This window comes from Paroedura picta, chromosome 15 (assembly GCF_049243985.1).
Source record: "Paroedura picta isolate Pp20150507F chromosome 15, Ppicta_v3.0, whole genome shotgun sequence".
NCBI classification, from domain to species: Eukaryota; Metazoa; Chordata; class Lepidosauria; order Squamata; family Gekkonidae; genus Paroedura; species Paroedura picta.
The window spans coordinates 3,481,747-3,503,385 of record NC_135383.1 but is presented as its reverse complement, the minus strand read 5'-3'; the positions used below and the strand labels follow the sequence as shown (position 1 = coordinate 3,503,385).

General features: G+C 51.3%; 1 protein-coding gene and 1 long non-coding RNA gene across 8 annotated transcripts in view; both read right to left on the bottom strand.

The window, feature by feature from the left end:
- The window catches only part of AGRN (agrin), a 162,511-nt gene extending 161,633 nt beyond the window's left edge, over positions 1 to 878 (bottom strand). For 2 of the 7 annotated variants that reach the window (XM_077312229.1, XM_077312232.1), the window contains exon 1: positions 194 to 878. In XM_077312229.1, the coding sequence (XP_077168344.1) occupies positions 194 to 445 (252 nt within the window). In that variant the 5' untranslated portion in view covers positions 446 to 878. The remainder of the gene's footprint in view (positions 1 to 193) is intronic. The other 5 variants (XM_077312230.1, XM_077312231.1, XM_077312233.1 and 2 more) reach the window with 3 other exon arrangements.
- Positions 879 to 3,189: 2,311 nt separating this feature from the next.
- Positions 3,190 to 21,639, bottom strand: part of LOC143824432 (uncharacterized) — a 126,710-nt gene continuing 108,260 nt past the window's right edge. The window contains exon 6 of the long non-coding RNA XR_013226772.1: positions 3,190 to 3,284. This is a non-coding gene — a long non-coding RNA (uncharacterized LOC143824432). The remainder of the gene's footprint in view (positions 3,285 to 21,639) is intronic.

Genomic DNA, 21,639 nt, shown 5'->3' with positions numbered 1-21,639 from the left:
CTCCCCCCCCTCAATCCCCCCCCCCAGGAAGCCTGCGGGTTTCTTCAAGCAGAAGCCGCTTGCAGCAGAGAGGGGAGAGCAACAAGTGGGGGCGACGAAGCCACCCAGAGCAGCCCCACTGGAGCCAAAGCGGAGGAAAAGTTTGCCAGCCCCGCAGGCTCCCCGGCCGGCGCCCCCCCCCCCCCGGGCTCACCTTGCAGGAGTAGGTCTGGTGCACGGGGTCCACGTTGACGATTTCCTCCACGGTGCCCGTGAGGACGACGTTGGCCTCCTCCTCGCGGCGCTCCAGCGCTCTCTCGGGGCAGCTCCCCGCGCAGCGCCCCGGCCCCGCCGCCACCAGCAGTAGCAGCAGCAGCGCCAGCCACGACCAGCAGCAGCGGCGGCGGCGGCAGCCCGGGAGCAGCAGGCGGGCCGGCGGCCGGGGGGCTCGCGGCGCCCACCCCATGGCGCACAAAGGGAGCCGCGCCGGAGGCGATCACGGCCGGCAGCGCATGGAGCAGTGCCCGCGGGCGCCCGCTTGGGGAGGGCAGAGGGCCGGCGAGGAGAGGAGAGGAGAAATCCCGGCCGGGGAGGGAAGCGAAGGGAAGGGGGCGCTTTCAAAGCCCCAGCTCCGCGCAGGCAGCCAGGCAGGCAGGCAGCGTTCCGCCCGCTCGCTCGCTCTTTGGCCAGTGCGCGAAGGAGCTCCCCGCGCAAGGGAAGAAGAAGAGCGGGCGGAGAAGCGGCGGCAGCGGCGGGGCTGGCTTCGGATTTGCATGCGATCTGAATTGCTGATAAGGACGCGGGGGAGGGGGGAGCGGAGGCCTGGCCCAAAATAAGCGGGCGGGGGGCGGCAGAGAGAGGAGGGGAGAAGAAAGGCAGCCAGGCAGGCCGGCCGGCGGGAACAGGAGGGGCGGGGGACGCCGCCGCCGCCGCCGCCGCGGGAAGGCCGCCTCCCGTCAGGTTGCGGGCGAAGCCGGCCTCCAAACGTGATGTGACTCCGAAGCGGGCGCGGGAGGCGGCGGCGGCGGCGGCTTTTCCCAGCCGGCTCGTCGCCTGGCGTTCCGCTGCCTTTGGCCTCTCCTTGGCGCCCAGCTGAGGACAATCTCTCTCCCTGGCAAGACCCTGCCGCTTTTAAGGGCTGCCCAGGCAGGCAGGCAGGCAGCGACCCTGGCGGGGGTTGGTTTTTAAAGCTTCCCCTGTTGAACTTCTAAGCGTGAAAGGCTCAGGCGCCTGCCTGGAAAGAACCATGCAGAAATGATGTGCATGGAAGTAGAAGCAGCGTTGGCTTTTATACCCCGCTTTTCACTGCCCTAAGGAGTCCCAAAGCGGCTTCGAATCCCCTTCCTTGCCTCTCCCCACAAGGGTGACCCAGTGAGGTTGGAGGGCTGAGAGAGCTCTGGCCCTATAGAAGGATGCTGGCATATCCGTTCCGGCTTGTATCTGATGAAGGGAGCGTTGACTCTCAAGCCAGGTGGTTCTGCTTAGGGGGTAGTCAAACTGTGGCCCTCCAGATGTCCATGGACTACAATTCCCATGAGCCCCTGCCAGTGAATGCTGGAGGGGGCTCATGGGGATTGTAGTCCATGGACATCTGGAGGGCCGCAGTTTGACCACCTCTGGGCGCCAAGAAATGTGTCCGTGTGGCAAGCACCGTGGTGCCCATGGGCACCATTTTGGAGACCCCTGCCCTAGAGAAATGCTTTGAAGCACTCCGGATGCTAATTTTTCTGCCCCTGAGCATGTCTCCCCAGTTCTTATCCAACTGACCACATATTGCCTGGTTGCCTCTGCATCCTGACTTCCTTCTTTGCAACAGCCCGCCCCCCTTCTGAACTCTGGGATCTCCATTCCGATTTCTCTCTGGGGAAGGGGGCTTCGACTCTTTGATGCTCATCCCCTGGTGACCTGGTGGTCTCCAAGGTGCTCTGGAGCTTGGATGACATGATTCCTCTTGTTAAAAAAAAAAAAAACATTGGAAAAGCCCTGCTGAATCAGACAGGTGGTCCCTGTAGTCCAGCCTCCCGTCTCCCACAGGGGCCAACCAGTTCCTCTGTCCTGTGACAACAGGACACAGAGGCCAAGGCCTTCCCCTGGTGTCAATTCCGGGCACCAGGATTCAGAAGAAGAGCTGCTCTTTTATTCCTCGCTTTTCACTGCCCAAAGGAGTCTCAAAGCAAATTGCAAACACCTTGCCCTTCCTCTCCCCACAACAGACACCCTGAGAGGTAGATGGAGCTGAGAGAGCTCTGAGAAAATTGGGACCAGCCCAGGTTCCCCCAGCTGGCTGCATGTAGAGGAGGAGTGGGGAATCAAACCTGGCTCTCCAGCTTTAGAGTCTGCGGCTCTTAACCACGACACCACACTGGCTGTCAAGGGCTGACTGCTTCTGAATGTGGAGGTTTCCCCGTAGAAGCCCCCTTTAAACCACCAGGGAATTAGAAAAGCACCACCCCAGGCGCAGAGGAGGGGCAGAAGTGGTCTTAGGTTCCTGTTTGCCTGGACTGGAATGCTTTCTTTGAAGGCACAGTTTGAGCTGGAGTCCTTCACCTGCAGCCTGGCGCATTCCTTTCTACCACCTCACTCTCTGGCATGTTTAGACCAGGCCTAATTCCCTCTGAGTGACTTGCTCCTAGCATGCAATCCTCCTCTCAAAGAGCAAAGTACAGCAGAAGGCACGTCAAACAGAGCAGAGCTGCCAAAGGACCAGGGGGACCCAGCCCGGTTCACTCTGGGACTTTACAATAATTGCTTAATTGGTGGAAATGCAGAGGTTTAGTCCTGAAAAAAAAAGGGGAGGGGACACCAAAGCCCATATTTTCGCCTTTCCAAGCCTACCAGAAGTTCAGTTTTGACTGGCAAAGCCACATAAGTGAGGCAGGAATTAGGGTTCCCAGCTTCAAGTTGGAAAGCTTCTGGAGAGTTAGGGGTGGGATTTGGGGATGACGTCACTTGGGGAGGGACCTTAGGTATGTTGGCAGGGAATCCCCACCCCCACCCCCACCCAGGGCAGCAGAGGCATTTTCTCCCGGAGAACTGATCACACATAGATTTCGACCCCAATGTTTCCACATGCTGAGGGGCTGTATGATCGAAGACTAAATGGATTTGTGTACTAAACAAGTTTGTTTATTCCAGTCTTTGACCAGCATAAACAATATCCTAAAATGAAATAAAAGCAAGTAGTCACAATATTTACATGCAGACTTTAGGCCCAAATACAGTAATAAAAAACCACAAATAGTAAGATAGGTACCTCAGTTCATAACTATTTGGCCAATTCCTCCTTCGATAGATCCTTTTCATTCCTACAGACAGCAAAGCAAAATTTTGGTACAGCATATTAAGCGGTAGGGGTTTTTTGTCCAGATGTACTAAACATGCATATCAAAGACACAAAACCCTTTGGATTATGATGGGAAGAGGGATTGGCTGACCTGTTCAGGTTAGGTCTATAGTTTTTCAAATGGCCATAAAGTTAGTCCTTGGGAGGTGGGGGTGGAATGCACTGACTTTATTGCAATTCTTTTAAACTTCACCAAGGATCTACACATTTGCTTCAAATTCCCCCCCCCCAGCACTAAATTAATGTATGGAACTCACTGCCACAAGATGTAGAGCTGGCCATTGACTTTAAAGGGCGATTCCAGCCCAGTAGCACCTTTTGTTGTTTAGCTCCCTCAACCGTTTCTGACTCCAGGTGACTTTATCAACAAAGGCCCTCCATCCAGCTCTGTCTGCAGTCATCTCTGAGCATTTTAGGGACAAGATTGTCCAGGTATGAGCTTGTGAGAGTCAACAAACAACAATCAGCAGCAAAGGGAATCAACAGACAGCAAATCAACTCAGTCAAGAGCCAAAGTCAATCGGGAATCAAACGATGAATCAGCTCAGTCAAGAATCAAAGCCCCCTTCATCAGATATGAGTCGCAGTAGAGATCTCAAGAGCCTTACACATCATCCAGGGGGTGGCAAGGAAGGACTCCGGACAGACGCAGACGGACAATGTGAATGATCAACGAGATTAGAGCAGAAGGAGAAGGCTTGGGGACAGAAAATTAGCATCTGTGATGAGATAAGAATCCTAGGTCTCTATTTGGGGGGGGGGGAGCTATTGTTCAGAACTAGTGAATGAAATGTTCAGGCTTGTGTTGCAATTTCCCTATGAAGCTACTAAGTTTGTGGCCTGCCACTCTCAGATAAGCAATCAGAAGAAGACGACAGCATTCGCCTTCCCTTTCCTCTCCCCACAAAGTCCAAGCTCTCAAAAGTTTATCCCCCAAAAATCTTTAAGGTGCTGCTCATCTCCGGTCTATCTCTCCCACTGCAGACCGAACACGGCTACCCTTCCAAAACTAGTGTAGCCAAGAGACAGGTTTAGTGCAGCATTCTCCCTCATTTACTATAGGCTTGGAGCTAGGCAATTCATTTCCCACTTGCTCTCCACAGGTTCAGCAGCCCAGTCTACTGGCACGTTCTGGTTCATACAAAGAAGGGTTCTTCAGCTTGCTACTGGCCCCCTGAGTAGCCACTTCCAGCAGGGCTGCCTGAGTATACGCCAGGACTGCAGAGACCCAAGGTCCAATCATGAGGGTTGCTGAGTGATCCTGGGCCAGTTACTCTCTCCCGGTCTAACCAAACTCAAGATACAAAGGTATAGGCAAGATACAAAGGTATATAAATTAACATTACCCCTTAACTGCCCATCATCCCGTCCCCGTGCTTATGCACAGCCTGCTCAGCTGCTGAGGTTAGGAATTAGAGAAATCATTAACCTATGTAGATATTTCAGTCCACTTATGCAAATCAGCCATAGATCATTGCAAAAGCCCTTGAAAGGGAAAAGGCCGCTCTTTCAGAACAATGCCCAAGGAGTCCTTCTCCAGTCGGAGAGATTACAAACAGGGATACCTTCCAGCAGCTTAATTTCTCCGCTGCTTTAGCTAATAAATCTCTTCTATAGATTTCAATATATACATATACATCTTTATCAATCAGGAGATAACTCATTTCCTGGGCCGGGTGAGTTCCAGTAATGCATTGGGCTTTAGTACACAGTGCAGAAAAGAAGATACGGCATCCGCTCATCATGGGTCAGACACTGTGAGCTTTGCTCTTCATGGGATTCAGGCTCTTGGTTGCTTCCTCCCAGAGAGCTGTGGGAGGGAGAACATGTCACCCATGAAAAGAAAGGGGTTTTTGGAAAGTGCCTTCGGGTCACAGCCAAGTAGGGGCAGCCCTGTAGGGTTTCCAAGGCAAGAACAGGGGCATTTCCATGTACATTTCCATGTATTTGCTGCATGGAACAGGGAAATTTCATTCCTAGTTCTCACCTCGTCCGCATGAAGCCATCTGGGTGACCTTGGGCTAGCTGCAGTTCTCTTAGAGCTGTTCGTTCAGAGCAGTTCTCTTAGAGCTCTCTCAGCCCCTTTTGTAGGCTTCTCCTAGCGAAGTCAGGCTGGAAACAGTTTGCGGGACAGGAAAGTTGGGCTTTGGTTGGATGTTCCAGGACTATTTTTACAGCCACCCACTTTTCCAAAGCAGGGTCAGCAGATTCATTCTAGACCTGAACGCTTTTCATAGCTAGCTGTTATTAGCTCACACATATCCCTCGGTGAGTGACGGAGAAGCGAAGGGGTTGAACCCGCTTTTGCTGACGTGAGCGTTTGGCTTGGCTTGCTGTTTCCAGTCAATTTTTACACAGGCACAAAAGTTGCGGAGCTGCTGAGGCAGCAAGTCGATGGGCGAGGTGGAGGACCCTTCGGGCTGGGGAGGGGGCCGGATATAATGCCGCTGTTTGAAATTAATTAATTGCAAAATTGTTGGTTGGCAGGCAGCTTTTCTACACAGTTGTGCTTGGGGGGGGGGAGTACGGTGGAGAACCTGAATGGGTGACAGTGAATCAAACATAATCGCAAGGATTTAATTCCTAGAAATCTAGAAAGAACAGAAACCTTTAAAACTGGCTAAAACTGGCCAGTTTGGTGTAGTGGTTAGGACTTCTAATCTGGCATGCCGGGTTCAATTCAGCTGGGTGACCTTGGGCTCTGATAGAGCTGTTCTGACCGAGCAGGAATATCAGGGCTCTCTCAGCCTCAGCAAAACACCTACTGACCTCAGAGGGGCTTGAATGAGAGCTACAGTTGCTCCCTTTTGTCTCTCCTCCGCCCTCCGCACCATCAGAATTAAGAAAAGGCTCAACGTTGTGTGTGCACACTGCAGAATTTGAATTCTCTTGTTGCAGCCTTCAGACAACTCAGGCGCGGGGCCTTCCTTTCCTTTTGCAAGCTCCTCATCAGCAGTCTCAGCTTCCCCCTCTGGCTCGCATCTGGATGAAAACCCAGCCAAGCGCCTACAGTTTTTAAACCAACTGTGCACGCCAGGGAAGAGCCGGCTCCTTTACCTTCCCTTTTCAAAGGCAAGACTTGCCTCCCTTGCTTGACAACTTTACCCATGTCCCCCGCCTCGCTCAGTTTTAAAGACCCGCCGTCTTTGATAAAAGCTTTGCCATACATCGCACCGTGTTTGCCCTGCTTCCCTTTTCCCTTCCCTGTCTCTCTCCCTTCTTAAAAATGTAATCCCTCACGGTGATTTCTGACATAGTCAAACGGCTTCCGTGTGCTGGGGGTGGAGGGGGGGGGAGAATCTCTTGATGTAGCAACTCAACAGCTTCTAACGAGTAGCCCCTGGGAGGCCGCTGCTTCGCTAGGCCTGTCTGCCCCGATAATGATTTTCAAATAAATAAATCTATTAATGAGAGAGCGGTGGGGAGCTGTGACTAAGAACCTCAGTGTGTGGGGAGAAGGGAAAGGAAGGGATGTTTTCCTCGTCCCGGGGGGCAGGCATACCTCTCCTGCTTCTGAGCCCCTTTGCAAGTGGCAGCTCCCACCCACACGCACCCGCCCCAACCTGCTCACAGCTGGCCTAGCCTGACGGAAAGGCTGTGGCCCCAGTGGTGGAGCTACATGCGGGCCCTGAAAGCGATCCTCTGCCCTTGGGGAGAGCTGGGGGTCCCCTGGAATTACAGCTGGACTGTTTGACAGCTATGGATGTTGCTAAGTTTGAAAGCAGGCTAGCCCCATCTCTTCAGATCTCAGAAGCTAAACGGAGTCAGCCTTAGGTAGCATTTGGGTAAGTCTCCAAACAGGGGCAAGCAATGGCAAAGCAACTTGGTGAGTCGCTTGCCTTGAAAACCGTGCAGCAGGGGTGGCCAAACTGGGGCTTTCCAGATGTCCACGGACTACAATCCCCATCAGCCCCTGCCAGTATGCCGCCCTACAGGGATCCCATTCACTGGCTGCAACAGGATGGCACTTTACACACAAACAAACAGATGCTGCTGTTTAAAGAACCAAGAGAAATCCAGAACATCTGGCGCCCTCCCCTGTCTCCTGGAGGAGTCCCCTCCCCACCTTGGAGCAGAGTCTGGATTTTCTGCACTGTCCTTTCAAGCTGACCTCTAGCGTGACTTCCCCTCTCCCCCCACCCAAGATGCCCGCCCTTATGCCTCGGATCTCCGGGCCTCCGTGAGCAAAGGCTCCATCAGGGCACAGCCGTTTCCTGTGTCTGCCTCTCATCCGACCTGCACCCCCAGCATTGTTCTCACTGGAGAGGAGGAATGTCGGCCGGACCGAGGGGCATATCTTGCAGGGGCCACGGGAGGCGGAAGTCCTTTCGGAGACTGTGAGTCAGGCCGCCTGAGGCAGCGAGAGAGGATGAGGCCAGGGCCCGAGGCACAGCTTGAGGGGATGAGGCACCGAACCCGCATCCTGGTTCCCGTGCAGCTCCAACGCCCATTTTTCCCAGGCAGAGACGTTGCTCCTGTTGGTACCAAGCCGTGGGCAGCTTCGCGAACAAAGCCCCAGCTGGCAGCAACGCTGAGAAACGGCAGCATTAATGGGAAATGCATTGCTTTTGAAATACCTGATGTGCCAAATCAGGAGCCTGTCTAGTTCGGCATCTCCTTCCCAACAATGGAAGCCCATCCCGCAGGTTCCATTGAGTCATTGTCACTAATGGCAATTTGTATACAGTGTGGATTTATCTCATCCATTTCCGAGCCTTTTTAAAAGTTTCTTTTTTTTTACATCCCTGCAGATGCTGAACATCTTTTAGTCTCTCATTTTAAAATCTGGAATCGGAAGCTGATGACTTTAGCACCCCTTGATTTTGGCTTTCGAATCACATCGCAGCTTTATGTGGCGAATGTTTCTGTATCGCTACTGACGTTTCAAAACTGCTAAGAAATGTGCAGCGTAGAGAGGTAAGCCCGTCTATGTTCATTTAAATCAACGGGCATAGGAGGGTGTGACGCTGCTTCGAATTGCACCCATCCTGGGTTTGCTACTCTGGCAGTTTAATTGAGGACGATCTTCTTTGGCTGATGTTTCAATATATGCTTCTTTTTGTAATGTTGGCTTTGTGAAGTGTTTATATGGCTTCAACTGGCTGTAAGCTGCCTTGAGCACCTTTGGCGAAAAGTGCAAGGTAGAGATTATTGAAATGAAAGGGGGGAAATGATACAGGCAGAAACCCCCAAAACATATAATTTAGCGTCAAAAAAGCAGCTGCAGGAGAAGAGTGATGGGGATGGGAAAAGGACGTCTTAACGTTCCTCTTCATAAGAACATCAGAAGCGCCCTTGGGATCAGACCAGGGGTCCATTTAGTCCAACATCCTATCTCACACAGCGACCAGCCAGTCACTCTGGGCCAGCAACAGAGCAGAGAGGCCAAGGCCTTCCCCTGATAGGAACCTTAGAAGAGCTCTGCTGGGTCAGACCAGGGAGGGTCCATCTAGTCCAGCCTCCTGTCTCTCACAGGGGCCAACCAGTTCCTCTGGAGGGCCAACAACAAGGCAGAAATTCACGGTCAGGGGAGTTCAGCACAGATTCAGCTGCTTAAGGAGGTGGTGATATTCCCCTCACTGACCGTCTATAAGAAGCTACTGGAGAGATACTTATGGATGCTTTAGGCTGATCCTGCATTGAGCAGGGGGTTGACAAGATGACCTGCGGGGCCCCTTCCAACTCTGGGATTCTATGGTCAAACCAGATGTGTCCCTCCTGGGGATCATGTCCCATCCCCCCACTAGAGTTGTGCTCCCTGGGAGAACACCAATTTGGATGACAGTAGCTGTAGCATTCTGTTGTGTCCTCATAAACCAATATGTAAAATCTGGAAGAATCAAGAGACACCTGCACTAGGCCCTTGCTTTGAAAACCTTACGAGTCCAAGATAAGTCAGTTGGGACTCAATGGCACTTTGCAGGGAGAAAATTTAAATTTTGAAAATGCCAAAATGGAGACCTAGTTCTATTTTAAAGGTTTCTCTGGTATCTAATCCCATTTTAAAAAGGGCAGAGTTAACTGTGTTACTGGTAGATTCAAGTGGGTTGTGTTGGTCTGAAGTAGCACAACAAAATCAGAGTCCAGGAGCACCTTTAAGACCAGCAAAGATTTATTCAAGGTGGGAGCTTTCGAGTGTAAGCACTCTTCCTTAGACTATGAATTCTTTAGATCATGTCAGGAGTTCTTAGTCTGAGGAAGAGTGCTTGCACTCGAAAGCTCACGCCTTGAATAAATCTTGGTTGGTCTTAAAGGTGCTCCTGGATTCTGATTTTGTTGTGTTCCTGGTGTCATCTTGGAACGGCGATGACATCCTAACAGGAAGGGGTGGAAGAAATTTGTTCTCTGTAGAGGGAAGGGGCAGAACCCTGGGATCTCAGGCCTTTGACGTCCTTCTCTCCCGCCCCCCTGGAAATCCCTTCCTCGCTGACATTTCCCTCGGCCTCTTGCGGGAGAAGGATGCCTCAGTATATTACAGCTGACATCTCAGCGGCAAGGGGGAAGCCGGAGCCGTCTGCATTTAATTACTTCTCCTGGTGGATTTATTAGTATTATGGCTGGATTAATTGGGAAAGTAAAAAAAGCTGCGCCAGGCGATCCATCTTCTCCGAGTTACTTACCTTGTCTCGGGCTAATAACTGCAGAACAAAAATGCATCTTTCTCTTGCTGCATCAGGGGGAATGGATTTCTGTAATTCCGCACACAGAAATGTGTAAAGAGGCTTTTTTTGGAAAAGAGCGGAAGATGACAGATTCTGCTAATAGGGCAGGGGGGTGGAGAGGTGGAAATGCAGACAGATAAATAGTAGAAATTTATACAAGAAAGAATGGCAATAAAAAAAAGCCCAACATCTGGTACAGAAAACTGGGGTAGAAAGCACCATCAAGTTGCAGCACACTTATAATGACCAGTAGGACAGGGGTCCCCAAATTCTTGTGCTCTCTGGGTATCTTTGGAATACTGGCACAAAATGGCTGACACAAAATGGCTGCCATGGCAGGTAGAGTCAGCACAAAATGGCTTCCCTCCACTAGCGAAAATGACTAAATGGCACCTGCGTGATGGGCTACTCGATCCAGCAAAGTGATTCTTGTTCCCTTCTTAGCCATAATGTCTAGGTGTGGAAATTTCACGCTCAGAAATAGGTCGCCTCAGGCGCTGGGGGGGGGGGGATGACATTGAGAGGCTGCTAACTTCCCCCCAGAGTATGACTTCCCAGATGCTGCTCCTGCCAGGGGTCCCCAGCCTTTCTGAGCCCGTGGGCAGCTTAGGATTTCTGACACGGGGTGGCCAGAGGCCCCAGAAAATGGCTGCCTGAGGAGGGGGAGCCCCTCACTGACAGGAAGCACGAGCTCAGGGCACAAGAGAAATAATTTTTTAAAATGCATTGGGAGAGAGGAACGAGAGAGACTAATACAAACACAGCTGCCCCGGAGACATGTTACTTTCCCCAGCCGATCGTTTCTCCAGTGGCCATTCATAAGCCCTGCTAGACGCCACCCTCTTTCTGAAAACATCTGGTGGGCACCAGGGTGCCCGTGGGCACCATGTTGGGGATCCCTGCATGGGCCATTTTGCCCTATCCAGGAAGGCTGTTCTTAAATTCTTATGACTTTGGACCCTTCATTCCACCTCCAGCCCCTGACCCGCTACACCTAATGAGTGGGGAATCAAACCTGGTTTTCCAGATTAGAGGCTGCTGCTTTTAACCACGACACCAAGCTGGTGAAAACCATGAGATTCACATTTGAGGAAAGCCACCTTCTTTTTGGCACCAGGGCACCCCCCCCCCACCCCTCCAATGGCTGAACCGCCAAATCCACATCTGCAGGGTGCCCTCTGCCACAGGGTATGGCCCCGACTGCTTGCACGAGCACGGGGTTTGGGATGCACCCATGTGCCCCTCTTCTGCCCCTCCCTCTATTCCACCCCCCTCTCCCCTTCATCATGGCAAAGAGCAGATTGATTTCCAGCCTGCAATTCTGCAGTTCCCTTAAATCCATAAAAACAGGATTAATGAGTGCAAACTGTCAAGGAGAAGACAGAGAATTAAAAGGAAATTCTTGAAGTTTAGCCAAATAGTTAATGTAACTGTTGCTATTCCCATTAGCAGGGATCAAAAAGATGGGGGGGAGAGGGGGAAAGACTAGCTCTTAAAAGATTTTTTTTTTCCCGCTTCAAAAAAAAAAATCAATTTTGTTTTAAACCAGGAGAAAGGTTTTTACTTTGTCTATTCCATCGGGGGGGGGGGGGGAGGAACCAATGTGTTTTTTGGGTGCTGCTTCATTCCTTGCCTTTGATGCTGTTCCTATGCCTTTGAAAAACTGCCCGACAAGGCAAAATTTAAGCAAGGGACAGTTATACCTGCTCTTCCTGGCTCTGGTGATGAGAGCTGGGCTGGCTGGATTTTGGCACCTGTGCATGCGCACACTCTCCAGCATCTCGGTTTAGAAAAGAATGGGCTAAGCGGGAGGGGGGGGGGTGATAGAGGTTTATAAACGTATGCATGGGAGGGTGGGCAAAGAGAACATTTACTTCCCAAATCCATAAACTTGAGGGCATCCGGTGTTTTATTCACGTTTAGAGGCACTAAGCCTCTGAATCTCAGAGCCAGGAGGAAATATTAGGAGAGGCCCTCGGCCTCTCTGCCCCAATGTTGGTCCTCCAGAGGAACTGCCCACCCACAGGGTGAGGCAGGAGGCTGGGCTGCATAGACCACTGGTCTAATCCAGCAGGGCTTTCATGATATTCTTTTGAAGGCCTCAGCCCCTCTGCCCTGTGGCTGGCCCTCCAGAGGGACTGGCTGGCCCCTGTGTGAGGCAGGAGGCTGGACTAGATGGACCCTCCCTGGCCTGATCCAGCAGGGCTCCTCTGGTGTCATGTTGTGTTCTCTTTTTGGAATGATGGCCATTGCAGGGGCCTTGTTTTGTCCTTCAGGGTTGCCAGCAAGCCCTGCTTCTGCTTCACTAGCATCTTGGGGTCTGCCCCTGCCTTAGACTCCCTCTCTGTGGGGGTTTCAGGCTCTGCCGCCTGCAGGCACCTCTTCCCTTCCCAGTGCCTGGCCTCCCCCTGCTTCCAATGCACACCTCAGCATATTAGTCTAATGGTCAGGCTGAATTAGGAAAAACAGCTCACAGCCATTCTCTTGGACCGTCTCCCGCTTTTTTTTCTGCATTGCCTTCATCCAAATTGCTATTTGTGGATGAGATTATTGCCAAACGTGCAAGAAATAGAAAGGAAGGGGGCCTCTGTTCATGCATCGGACAGCGACTTCTGGAGAGGTTGTTCATGACCGGGCCGCCGGTGAAAACTCGTAGTGCGGCCAGCTGGGTGACCTTGGGCCAGTCCCAGTTCTCTCAGAGCTCTCTCAGCCTCATCTCCCTCACAGGGTGTTTGCTGTGGGGAGAGGAAGGGAAGGTGGCTGTAAGCTGCTTTGAGACACATGAGGCCAGCTGGGTGACCTTGGGCAAGTCTCAAGGCTACAGCAAAGTGGGGTATAAAAGACAATCCTCCTCCCCCATCTTCAGAAAGCTTCCACCGTAAGAGAGGACACCTTCTCTGCCTCCCTAATATATTATAGAGTTCAGTTGTCTATTTTCTTTGCCTCTCTTGGAGTCTCCAACCACCCCCCTCCCCTTGTCTCCTGCTTTCCCCAGTGCCGACTTCTGCAAATGTTATTCCAACCCCATCTAATCTGCTTGAGTCTCCGGCACATCCTGGACAAGATGCAGACAGGAGGCCTTCAGACCGGGGCCAAAACATGTCCCCTCCCCTCCCCTTTTTAAACATGCCCTCTGATTCGGAGTTCTGGAGAACTCGAAATCTCCCATATGCTTTTGCGATGTTTTTGTTGGCTCCGAGGGAAGGTTCCACATGGCCCTCGGTTAGGCCTTTTCGCTTTGGACCAGACTGCAGTCTCTAGATTAAAAACATCGGATGTCGTTAAGCACTCGAACGGCTCCCATCGCCAGCCGTCCTTCCCTTCGTGCTGCTTGCGACCGGATTTTAGAGCGTCGCTTAGGGTTGCGAGCTCCAGGGTAAGAAATACCTGGATGTTCGGGCATGGACCCACTCGGGATGACGCAGCATTTGGGCTTCCCCCCTCTCCGCTGCAGCGATGAAATGCAATAAAAATGTTACTGATGCCTGTTTTTCCCTCAGTACACCAAAAATGGCTAAAGCAAACAAATGAACGGGGAAAGTCAGAGACGAAAAAGGGAAAGGAGCCAATTCGGATGCTTCAGATACTTTGGATCCTTTTTTGTATCATGAAAAAGCATTATCTGGACTGAGGTTTTAACAATGGAAGAAACAGGCTTTAATTTTCTTACCCCCAGTTCTGTTTCCCCTGTAGAATCCCACCCAAGTGCCATTAACTTTCAAAGGGGAATAAACGCAAGTTATTTGCATATGGGGTGACATCTCCGGGTGAGGAAATTGCTGGAGATTTGGGGGTGTAGCCTGGGAATGGGTATCCTGCCTGAGAGTCCACCCTCCAAGCACCTGTAAAAGGGATTAGACAGATTCATGGATTATAAATCTCTCAGTCACCACTGGCCATGTTGACTGAGGGGGAAGCCTCTGGACCCCATAGCCAGGAGGGAGCCTCGGGGGAAGGCCTCAGCCTCTCTGCCCTGCGGCTGGCCCTCCAGAGGAACTGGCTGGCCCCTGGGTGAGACAGGATACATTCTGAGGAACAGCCAAGAATGGGAGGCGTTGCAGGACTACGTGGGTGAGGCAATGACTAGGCCACCAATAAGTGTACATGGTCCGGTCCCCCCCCCCGCTATCTTACACGGTTGTGAGATAGATAGAGGACAGATCTGGACTTGCAGGAACATACTGTGGTTCAGGAATGGATTAAAGTCCATTACTGGAACCTGTAGACAGAAGTAAAGCAAATATTTACAGACAAGTGTTCACCAGATGAGTGTCGAAGATGCAGATTGGCAGAACAGCCACGAAGCTGGTTGGGTTTTGCAGTAAGGGTACCCATTTGTGGGTTGGGAGACTCCTGGAGTCTGGGGAGGGGAGGAACGCGATGTCATTCTAGGACTTCTGTTTCTCCTAGGCTCCATGGTATACCATAGAGCCCACCCTCCAAAGATGCTGCTTCCTCTGGGAATTGATCTCTGTAGTGTGGAGATTACTTGGAATTCCAGATCTCCAGGCCCCAACTGGAGGTTGGCAACCAAGTGTCTTGTATGCAAAAAGAAGGGAAGAACCCTGAAGGGGAAAGGCCACTAGGCTAGCGGGCTCATTGTCTTCCTCCTCAATCCCTGGCATTCCTGGCCTGTCTCTGGATTGACGGTCTTGGGGCATCCTCCTCCTACTTGAGAGCCAGTGTGGTGTGGAAAAGCAAGAAGAGCTGACTTTTTATGTTCATGCTGGCTCTGTAATGGTTGAGCGTGGGGGACTCTAATCTGGAGAGCCAGGCTGGATTCCCCACTCCTCCTCTACTTGCAGCCAGCTGGGTGAACTTGGGCTAGTCACAGTCCTGATAGTTCTGTTCTCACAAGCAGTTTCACTCAGAGTTCTCTCAGTCTCACCTCCCTCACAGGGTGTCTGTTGTGGGGAGTGGGAGGGAAGGTGATTGTAAGCTCCTTCAGGTAATGAAAAGCGGGGTATTAAAACAACCCTTCTTCTCACAGAGCAGTTCTCTCAGACCCATCTACCCCGCAGGGTGTTTGTTGTGAGATGAGGAAGGGAAAGGCGTTTGGGACTCTTTCAGCTCGTGAAACGTAAGATGTAAAAAACCCAGAGGCTTTTCCAATGGGAAACTGAGGAGAATGCTTGGTCCTCCTCAAGCTGGGGGTGTTTGGTTTTTGGGCAGAGGGAGGATCTTTTAAGTCTAAAAGCTAATTTTCCCCTCCTGCCTACTAGGGTGTCCCAGGTGTGTGCAGAAGGCTCTGCCTTGCCTGCGGGTGGTCCCATTTCTCCACCCTAATAACAGGCACGGCACCATCATCAGCTTTACAGTTGGGAGACGCAAGGGGGGCAAATGTCTCCAAAGCAATTTCCACTGTCAAATTTGCAAGATGCAGCCAAGATCGGGTTGCGTAACTGAGATTCCTCTGCAGGAACAGCAAGCCTTCTTATCAGCCACTGAAGACCAAACACCAGGTGGGGGGCTGGGGGGGGCATATTCCCTGCAATGAAACCCTCCCCCCCCCCAATTTGTCAGTTCTGCAGATAATAAAAGCGAGATTTGTTCTGCCTCCCAAGGACAGCTCTGGGGAGAACAGACCGCCTTCGAAGGACGACGGGAACAGACTGTCTCGGTGCCACCTTCTAGCACCGTTTATCATATTCCGTGCCCCGTCATTTAAACATTCTTATTGGCTTAAAAAAAAAAAAAAACAGTGAGCGGCTGCCAGCCAAAACAGCTGCTTGACCCATGACGTAGAAAGCATCGGTGATCTCAGCCAAAATCCCCCTGCCTTAGGGCTGCCAGTGGAGGTCGTGGGGACAGGGTGGCCAGATCCAAGCAGGGAAACTCCTGGAGATTTGGGGATGGAGTCTGGGAAGAACAGGGACCTCAGCAGAGTCCCCTTTACTCCGGGGAAACTGGTCTCTGCAGTCTGGAGAAGAGCTGTAAATCTTCCAGGGATCCCCTGGAGGCTGGCATCCCCAAAGGAGCCATGTGCTGCCAAGTTCCCAGCTCAGAGTGCACCTCTGCCTTGAACTTCTCCAGGACAAGACACTAGCGCTCTGCTTTCCCTACCCGCAGAGCCAGAGGCCCTTTGTAAGCCCCTGGGCACCTGTGGAATTTGAGACGGGAGGGTGGGTACTGCCGTGGGAGGTGGAGCTGACTAGGCCGCCTTAGGAAGGGAGCTTGTGCATGACTTTAATAGTAACTCTTCAGCATTTCAGGAAGAGGTTTGGCTCGCCCTTAAATGCACATATTGTTTCAAACCATTTCCTTGGGAACACCCCGTTTACCTTCAGCCGTGCAGTCAAGATCCTTGCGTGCTGCTCCCAAAGCAACATTTTTTAAAAAGAAGAGCTGTTTTCTATACCCAACACCTTTCCCTCCCTCTCCCCACAACAGGCTCCTTGGGAGGGAGGGGAGTCTGAGAGAGCCCTGGGGGAATGGCTCTGCAAAAGCAGCTCTGCGAGAACTGGGACTGGCCCAAGATCGCCTAGCTGGCTGCATGTGGAGGAGTGGGGATTCAAACCCAGTTCTCCCGATTAGAAGCCTCCGCTGTTTAACTGCTTTGCCACGCTGGCCTTTAAAGATCAGCACAGCCAATCAGATCTCCAAAGGCCAGTCAGGAGCCCTGCTGGGTGCCATGGTGCCCCCGGGCAGCATGTTGGGGACCCCTCCACTAAATGGCTATTAGGATTTGCCTTTGACACGATCCAGCTAAGGTGGGTCATCTTGAACGGTTGATATAATAAGGCAAGCACAGTCTTCTTTGTACCGGCTGTCTGTCCAGAGGTCCTCCTCTGCCACCGGGGTCTTCACATATCCTCACATATACGGTCGTATAATGGATGGAAATGGAGTTGGTGGGGGGTAACGCTGACCCGCCTCACAAGGTTGTTTTAAGCATTACCACAAAGTGCACCGAGCTCTCCTAAGCTCCTCAGAAATGTTATTATTACAACTAGCTCTTATTGTCTCCCTGAACTGAGTTAGGTTGGCTCAAATACCACAGTACAGGAATCCACTTGTCTGGAATAAATGAGGCTTTCAACGTGCCTTCAGCCGATGCAAAGCCAGGCGATCGCTCTCCGCATTCTTAGAATGCTTTTTCAACACGGGGAAATTCAGCTTGAATTCCTCGAGCGGAGATGCGCTTCCCCAGGAATTCTGCCACTGGAAAGTCGTCCCCCCACTCCCTACCCGCCCTCCAGGCAATTTTGTGTGTGCAAAGTGGGTCTTCCATCGTTCAACGTGGGGCAGCATGCATCGCTCCCCTCAATGTGTGTCGGAGGGCTGCCCAGGGCTTTATGGGGAGAACTCTGGGCCCTTTTTTCTGTTACCGAGGAAAATGTCCAATGTTTTCAGCTCGTCATGGAGGCGACGGTGGATGTGCATTTCCACTTTCTGGGGAGTGTCAAAGTCTCTGCTGTTTGGGGAAACAGGTCCTGATCCGAACCCCCTTCAGATTTCATGAGCAATCGTCTATACCCAAGTGCAGCTTAGTGGATCGTGTGAAAGGTGGAAAGATTCAGGTGGGTGGCCATGCCGGTTGAAGCAGCAGAACTAAGTCTGAGTCCAGGGGCACCTTGAAGACCAACAAGGTTTAATTCTGCGCATAGGCTTTCGTGCGCATATGCATTTTTCAAGAAGTCTTCAGACTGGAGAAGTGTGCATGCACATTAAAACTGATACCCAGAATTAAATTTGTTGGTCTTCAAGCTGCTCCTGGACTCAGACTCTGTTCTGTGCTTGGGCTTGTTTGCCCTAAATTTAAACGTATATAAACATGTTTAAATTTAGAAGGTGAGAAAATAACTGATCCAAGCTTGCAAATTTCTGACAATTAATTAAATACAGAAATACATCCAGGTTTTTTGTTCCAGGCAACAAGACTACAGTTGTTTCTTTTGCTCCTTTTCCTTCCATACAATTTTTTCATTCCTCATCAGGAAAAATAGGAGTCCCAGGGACAACTCTAGTGGAGACTGCTTGCTGTCAAATAGTGGATCTGAAATATTCTGATTGCAAACAGAAAATATACCCTTTCTATTTGCACATGAAAGGCATGTGAGAGTCCTCTGGAAGAATTGAAGCTTATGCCTAAAGGGCAAGCACAGCGCCATCTTCTGGCGGGCAGATAGCACAGCAGCAAGGAACGGTAGCTCATGACTTTGTAAAGGAGCAAATAACAGGGCTTAACATTTATATACAGCTTGTGAACAACCAAATTAATTTATATTACCTTGGTACCTTTAGGACATCTATGGACTATAATTCCCATGAGCCTCTGCCAGCTGGCAGGGGCTCATGGGAATTGTAGTCCATAGACGTCTGGAGACCCACAGTTTGGCCAGCCCTGAGTCGTCTATGATTTGTTGGCCCTAAAAAAACACCAATATTAGAACTGCAGCACTGTTGCTTTTTAAATTCTCTCTCCCAACCCTTGAATCCCACAGCTTTTGACAAAACTAGGTTTTACTGGCTGGACCTATAAAAAAAGAACTGGCTGGGTGACAACTCATCATTCTTCCCTCCCCTCCCCGTTGGGGGGAAGGAAAAAAAAGAAGCAGCAGCTAATTTTGCAAATGAAGCTACTCAGAAAACGAGGGCATTGGAGAATGCAAAATGTAGCGAAGGCAAAAAAAATAATAAAAATCCAGGAGCAATTAATTTAATTGAAAAGCATTTGGGAAGAGGGTGCCAAAGAGAAATGAAACTGCATTTCCCCTGACGGGAGCAAAACGAAAGAGAAATATACGGTGCAGGGAGCATGAGCTCCTTGTTTCAGCTGCTCTCTGAGTGATGCTTTCAGCCCTTTGGCTGCATTCCCTCTGAGAGCAGCAATGCAGGCCTTCCCGGGTCTGCTCAGGTACTCTTGTGGGTGGCATTTGCCGGTTCTGAGCACCTTGCCATGAGGAGGGAAAGCAAGGCAGGAGTTTCAGGTGGCCAACTTGGGGCCCAACGGGCAGAAAAAGTAGGCTCCAGATCTGACCCATCATGTACAAAGCATCAATTCTCACCCGGGATCCCTTATTTACGTGCCTTTGGTTTCCACGCCCTGGGTGCTCAGCGTAATTTGTGCATCTGTAAATCCCCATTCTGTATCAGAGGTCCCCAACGTGGTGCCCGTGGGCACCATGGCATTGGCCACCACTTTTCTTGCTGCCCACCAAGAGTGAGGGAGACTATGTGGGCCTTAGGCTCTCCAGGGCTTCCGGCTGACATAAGTTTGTGTAGCTGCAGAGGACAAGGATCACCACTGTGTGACTGAAGTGAAGCTGCGGCAGCCTTTGGGGGGGTTGGCCCCGACTCCTCCAGCAGCCATTTTGGGGTGGATGCACCTCTTGCAGCAGCCGTTTGGGGTCAAAAACTCAATCGTGCCAGTAAGCTCAGCACCTCCTTAGGCAGTCGATTCCACTGCTGAACTATTCTGCTTCCCTGTGAACTAGCTGGTGCCACTCTAAACATAGTTTAAATCCATTCCTGCGGGTCCTTTCCTCTGCTGCCAACAGGAACTGCTCCCTGCCCTCCTCCAAGCGACAACCGTTCAGATCCCTCAAGAGAGCCCTCCTGTCCCCTCTCAGCCTCCTCTTCTCCAGGCTGAATGTCCCCAAGTCCCTCGGCCTTTCCTCACAGGGCTTGGTCCCCTGGCCCTGGATCATTCGTGGCAGGGGAGGAGCTTACGTGAGTCACTGCTCACTTCTTTAGGAAAGCGTAAGAGTCCAGGAGCACCTTAAAGACTCTGCCCATTTCTTCGGGTATGTCCAGATGGGTGGCAAGTCTGTCCATAGCAGCAGAAACGAGCAAGAGTCCAGGAGTGTCCACAAAATCTGTGGCAGGGGAGGAGATTTTCTGAGTCACTTCTCACTTCTTCAGAACGTGATCTATCTCTGGGGGTGGATTCATGCAAGCTGCAGCAGCCGTCTGGGTGGCTGGCTCCGCCTCCTGCAGCAGCCATGTTTCCTTAGTCATTCTATGGCTGTGCCTGCCCCCCTACACCAGAATCCAAAAGGTGCCCACAGCGTTCATCAGGCTGAGGACCCCGGCCATCCCAGTGACTAATCCCAGGGCCTTCTGCATGCAGAGGTACTTTGCACTTTGCTGCAAGGCCCTGGCCTCTTCCCAAGCATCTGCACATTCCCCAGGAAGAACCTGAAGGCAGAAAAGGGACAGAGACCGTCTGGGAGGAGGAGCGGCAGGCGAACGCAGAGACAGAATGAAGACTGCAGGAATCAAAACCACGATGTAAGCAAAGCTGACACGAGAGAGAATTAATATCGCTAAAGTGAACGGCTGGCTCAGGGCTCTCCGGCGCATTAAGACATTGGCAAAATGAATTGCGAGAGCTCTTTAGCGACGGCCAAATCAAACCCCCGCATCGTAATTCCAAGAAGTGGTGCTCGGATGTTAATTATGCCACAGAAGATATTGGCAGGGGGAGGGGGCGAAAGGCAGGGCCCTGGGAGTGAAAGCCCGGAGGACAAAGCTCTCTGGGAAGCACAGTGCGGGGTATCTGTTCCCATGAAGGTTGCCAATCCCCAGGTAGGGGCAGGAGTTCTTCCAGAACCACAACTACAGAAAGCAGCAGCTTCCCTGGAGAAAATGCAGCTCTGAAGGTGGATGCTGTGTGGCATGGCATCGCCTCCCCAATCTCCCCTCTCCTCAGACACTGTCCTCAAATCTCCAGGGATTTCCAGGCTGGCAATGTTGGTTATCCCTCAGCGTGAAAAATGCACCTTGAGTAGCCAGAGTTGCCATTCCATCATGGAGCTCAGCAAAGTGGGTGATACGGTCCTCTCATCATTACAACGCAGCAAGCCTGGTTACACTGACCAAGAGCTCCGTGGCTGAGTGGGAATTTGAACTCAGGCCTCTTTGGTTCATGACGATTACACTCAGATAAAAGCACAAGCCGCAGAGTGTTATCCCGTAAAGCTACGATGAGAGAATGCTGTGTGTGCTTCCAGGAGCCTTTGGCCAAGCTTTGGGGTGCTAGTTTGATGTGTCCTGATTTTAATGCAGAAAAATTTAAAGAATCTGCCCCCTCAAAACGCTTAGGAAACACCAGGATCAGAAAAAACCATCACCACCACGAAGAAGCCAATATGAAATTCGAATGGATGCCTACCACTGCTGGCATTTAAGGGAAACATGCTTTGTGGCTTTGCAGCCCAGCCAAGGTAATCAAGATACTGCTCCATGAGATGAGGTCGCTTAAAGAAGCCTCAGCAAAAAAATTAATAAAGGGGAAATAAATTACACAGAGATCTGAAAACTATGAAGAACCTCATAAATCAATAAGGCCTGGAGCGATTTGCCTTTGCAATTAGAGTAATGACTTTCTCCAGTGGCATTTTTAGACCAGAATGCTGAGCTCTTAATTTCTTGTAATGGCAAACCACCCCCCAAGACAGAGAAGGGGCCGCTGCTGCCAGACATGGACACTAGGGGGCTGCCTAGAGCAACTTGAGGCTATAGATGGCTATTCGGGGGAGGTGGGGAGGGTCAAACCATGGTGGTCTGAGTGCATCTTCTCTTCCGGACCACGGAAATGCAAAGGAAAAATGGAAACCCTCCTCTGGGATGACCACTGCAAAGACAGGGAGAGATCTGCTTCTGATTTCAGTTAGTTTCAGAGGGGAGTTGTATTGCTCTGCAGGAGAACGG